The sequence below is a fragment of the Carlito syrichta genome, unplaced genomic scaffold, assembly GCF_000164805.1.
Source record: "Carlito syrichta isolate Samal-C Ts95f unplaced genomic scaffold, Tarsius_syrichta-2.0.1 Scaffold303588, whole genome shotgun sequence".
NCBI lineage: Eukaryota > Metazoa > Chordata > Mammalia > Primates > Tarsiidae > Carlito > Carlito syrichta.
The window spans coordinates 9,749-14,365 of NW_007247684.1; the positions used below are offsets into that span (position 1 = coordinate 9,749).

The window sequence follows — 4,617 nt, forward strand, 5'->3', positions numbered from 1 at the left end:
GGCCGGGCCTTTTTTTTTTTTTTTTTTTTTTAATGGTTCTTAAATGCTACTTTAATGAAGTTGTGTCCTATACAGTAATGGGGGAAGTCAACCTTTGAGAAATGTCTGTTCAAATCTTTTGCCCATTTAAAAATTGGATTTTTTTTTTTTTGCTATTGAGTTATTTGAGCTCCTTATATATTCTGTTGTTAATCCCTTGTCAGATGGAGAGTTTGCAAATATTCTCCCATTCTGTGGGTTTCTCTTCACTTTGTTGATTGTCTCCTTTGCTGTGCAGAACCTTTTTAGTGTGATGTAGTACCACTTGTCCGTTTTTGCTTTGGTTGCCTGTGCTTTTGAGGTCTTAAACAAAAAAACTTTGTCTAGACCAATGTCCTGTTGTATTTCCCCTGTGTTTTCTTCCAGGAGTTTTATAGTTTCTGGGACTGGAATTCTGCTCACAGTCCCGTAGTTTTACTGTGGTCTCTTTGCTTTTTCATTTGCCAGTTTGCATGGCCTTCCAATAAGAATAGCTCCCAATTGCTTGGAAATAGGTTTCTAGGGGGAAAAAAGCACTCCCAGTTAGCAATCACAGGGGGCAGGGGGTATTACATGCATCACCTCATTTAATCCTCAGGATGTATCTACTTTTTTTTCCTTGAGTTGGGAGTCTCACTCCGTTGTCCAGACTGGAGTGCACTGGCATGCTCTCGGCCACCCCAGCTTTCACCTGCTGGGCTCCAGCGATCCCTCCGCCTCAGCTTTCCAAGCAGCCGGAACTACAGATGCGCACTACTGTGCCCGGCTAATTTTTGATTTTTTTATTGTAGAGACGAGGTCTTACCAAGTTATCTGGGCTGGTCTCCAACCCATGGGTTTAGGCAGTTCACTCTCCTTGGCCTCCCAAAATGCTGGGATTACGGGTTGAGCCACTGAGCCCGGCCTGTATCTACTTTTTTTGTTTTTGTTTTTTGAGTCAGTGTCTCTCACCTAGGCTGGAGTGCAGTGGCAGGATCACAGCTCACCACAGCTTCGACTTCCTGGGCTCAGGCAGTTCTTCCATCTCAGACTCCCCAGTAGTTGGGACTACAGGTGTGCACCACCACACCTGGCTAATTAAAACAATAGCGAGTTCTCACTTTTTTGCCTAGGCTTGTCTTGAACTCCTGGGCTCACTCACACAGTCCTCTCTCCTTGGCCTCCCAAAGTGTGGGGACTACAGGCATGAGCCACTCCTTCCAGGCCCTATCTACCTTTTTTCAGATGAGGAGGATCTTAGAGGCTGTGCAGAGAGGTTTGACTCAGGCATCTGACTTGAGACCTGCTTGCCTCTAACCTGTCATAGCTCCCTGGTGACATACTTTTTCTCCAGGTCTTGCTTCCAAAGCTGTGGGAGGGACCCAGCCTGGATGAGGTAGTATTAGACCAACAGGTCCTGGAGTGGCAGACTAAGCTGTGGCATCACTCTCCTGTGGTGTTTTAAAGAAAACTCATCAGGACCTTTATATCTCGAAAGCTGTGTAGCTGTACAGTAGTCCTCTCTGAACTTGAGTTTTGCCTTGCTCTAGTTTGTTACCTGCAGTCAACTGTGGTCCAAAGATATGGAATAGAAATTTTCAGAAATAGACAATTCTTGTGCTTTTCTGCTTGGTCCCCTCTGGGCCACAAATCCTACCTTTGTCCAGGGAATTGATGGTGTCTACACTACTCACCACCAGTCCCTTAGTAACTGACTTGGTTATCAGATAGACTGTTGCAGTTTTGCAGTACTTGTGTTCAGGTCACCATTATTTAGCTTAATAATGGCCCCTAAGTGCAAGAGTACTTATGCTGGTAACTCAGATAGACCAAAGAGAAGCTGTAAGTTACTTCCTTTAAGTAAAAAGGGGAAAGTTCTTGACTTAATAAGGAAAGAAAAGGTTGTATGCTGAGATTGCTAATCTCTACAGTAAGGAGGAATCTTTTACCGTGAAATTTTGAAAAAGGAAAAAGAAAGCCATGCATAGGGTTCCTTGCTCTCTGTGGTTTCAGACATTCACTGGGATTCTTGTACCTTACCCACCTCCCATCAAGTGGGACTACTATTGTGTTGTTTACTTCGTTCTCCTGGAGTGATAACCTGAGTGTGAGGAGGAAGAGAGAATGTACCTTTTTAAAAAAAATCTGATTAGGTCAACATTGAAAGTGACTTTGACTTTAATGGTGGTTCTGTTATCAGAGTTTAACTATACATCTGGTTGATTCTAAGACAAGGGTGGGAGCCTCTGTTAAGGTCTGTGAATCTAAGAATGGTCCCTGCAAGATTCCTTTAAGGCTGGAAGGCCAATTAAGACGTTGAAAAGATAAGCCCCATAGTTACTTAGCATCACAAAGGGCTAGGAGTTGTTTAGAGCACGTCTTTCTTTGTGTCCTGCCTCATTAAGCCACCAAGCCACCACGCTCTTAGGTGCCAGTGAATCTAGATCAAACACAAAGGGTATGGTCTCTTCTCTTTAGGAAAAAGCCTGAGGGAAAAGGTATCAGTGACATTTTATGTAGATAAACTCCCTGGAGTAGTGCTTTGGAGTTTCTTCTCACCTGTCTTCTGTCCCAAGCCACCTGATCCTTCCCCTTCTTTCTCTTTCCAGTATACTTCAACTTTCAATGGGGCTATGTCTAGATAAACCCATTGTAAACTGAAAATATCTTTAAGTTGAAACTCATTTAATACACCTAACATACACTTAACCTACCAAACATTAGAGCTTAGCCTAGCCTACCTTAAACGTGCTCAGAACATTTACATTAGCCTCCGGTTAGGCAAAATCATCTAACACAGATTGTTTCATTAAAAAGTATTGATTATCTCATGTAATTAATTGAAAGTGAAAACCAGAAGAGTTGTATGGATACTCAAAAGTATGGTTTCTACAGTTAGCATATTGCTTTCCTGCCATTGTAAAGTTAAAAAATTGTTAAGTTGAATCTTGAAGACTATATATGAAATTCAAGTGTAGTGTTGATTGCATTAATACATTTTAGGTTTCATTTTGAATTTCTAAAAATTTGACGAATGTAAGCTTTTATGAGTTCCCCCAGACTAATTTTTTTACTTTTTACTTATTTGTAGCCTTCAAGTAATTTTTTTGGCTATCAGACAAAATGCTGATCTGAAGATAATGATCTGATGAAAAAAGCTCAGCCCAGAAGAACTATAGGTCTGGACTGTTAGGATTTCAGTTTTTGCGTAGCATGCTTCCCTGGATTTTGTTGTGTAGTAATATGCCCAACCTTTTCTTTTGAACTTTAAGTCTTGTTCCTTGAAACTCACCTTATTGTTGCACACTTCCTTTTTGAGGTCGTGATGTCTCGGGAGACGAATGTGGAGGGTCAGCAGTCTCAGGGCAGCGCCTCCTCGCAGCCCCATGGCAGCAGTGCCTGTTCACAGACCCAAGGCAGCCTCATCCAGTCCCAAGGCTGTTTCTCACAGCCCCATGGCTCCTCCTCACAGTCCCAGGGCATATCCAGCTCCTCCACCAGCACAGCGGCCACCTCCAGTCAGTCCTCTCACTCCAGCTCTGGGACACTGAGCTCCTTAGAGACAGTGTCCACTCAGGAACTCTGTTCTATTCCTGAGGACCAAGAACCCGAGGATCAAGAACCTGAGGAGCCTGTCCCTGCTCCTTGGGCTCGATTGTGGGCCCTTCAGGATGGATTCTCCAATCTTGGTAAGACCTTTTGTCATATTGTGGAATATTTTGTTCAGGAAAACAACCAGAGAAAGTTGTTTCAGCAGAAGGCTTGACATACTCATGGAATGATTCTGGAATTTGAAGGGGATGAAAGATAGAACCAAAGAGGTAGTGTTGGGTATTGCACTGGTTCTTACCTGTTGTGGATTCTCTTCATTTATTCTTTCAACAAATATTAAGTGGGCATTTGCATTATGCTGTCCACCTGAGGATCTGAAGAGAACTCTGGACCCTCTCCCTAGAATAATGCAGATTCATGCAAACTTGCAAACAAACTTTATTGCCTAATTGCTGAACCTTGACAGTTAAGCCTGCCCCTGTTGTGGTTTGTCACAGCTTCAGAGCATCAGAGCTATTCCTGAATAGGGGAAGCTATTTGTTGATTACCTGTTATTTGTCTGTGTCTCAAAATAGCCAAACTTACAATTTAAGTATGTTGAGCCTTTCTGGCACCCCCTGGTTCCAACAGTCTTTGCCATGAGTATGTTTGAAGTAGGATTTTCTCCTCTTACATTAAAGTGACCTTTTCGTCTAAAATATATTTGAACTTGACATTAATAGGATAGAAAATATTAATTCAAAGAAATAAATGACTAATTCATTATTTTGTACCTTGTTGTACCCTTCTGTTTTATTTCATGTCCAACTTTGATGTCTTGCAAAAACAGCAAAAAATGGAGAAACAATATAGCAGCATTTTGTATATACAACTTTAGGTTTAGAAGTAAACATTTGAAGCCGGGCTCGGTGGCTCAGCCTGTAATCCCGCGCCTTTGGGAGGCTGAGATGAGTGGATTGCCTGAGCCCGCGGGGTTTGAGACCCGCCTGGGCAGGGAGACCTCATCTCTACAATAAATCAAAAAATCAGCCGGGCATGGTACCACATGCCTGTAATTCCGGCTACTTG

General features: G+C 42.6%; 1 protein-coding gene across 4 annotated transcripts in view; it reads left to right on the forward strand.

The window, feature by feature from the left end:
- CHEK2 (checkpoint kinase 2) overlaps positions 1–4,617 on the forward strand; it is a 48,505-nt gene that overhangs the window by 1,535 nt on the left and 42,353 nt on the right. For 2 of the 4 annotated variants that reach the window (XM_008058690.2, XM_008058691.2), the window contains exon 2: positions 3,317–3,686. In XM_008058690.2, the coding sequence (XP_008056881.1) occupies positions 3,323–3,686 (364 nt within the window). In that variant the 5' untranslated portion in view covers positions 3,317–3,322. Of the gene's footprint in view, positions 1–3,316; positions 3,687–4,617 lie in introns of those variants that run through there. The other 2 variants (XM_008058689.1, XM_008058692.1) reach the window with 1 other exon arrangement.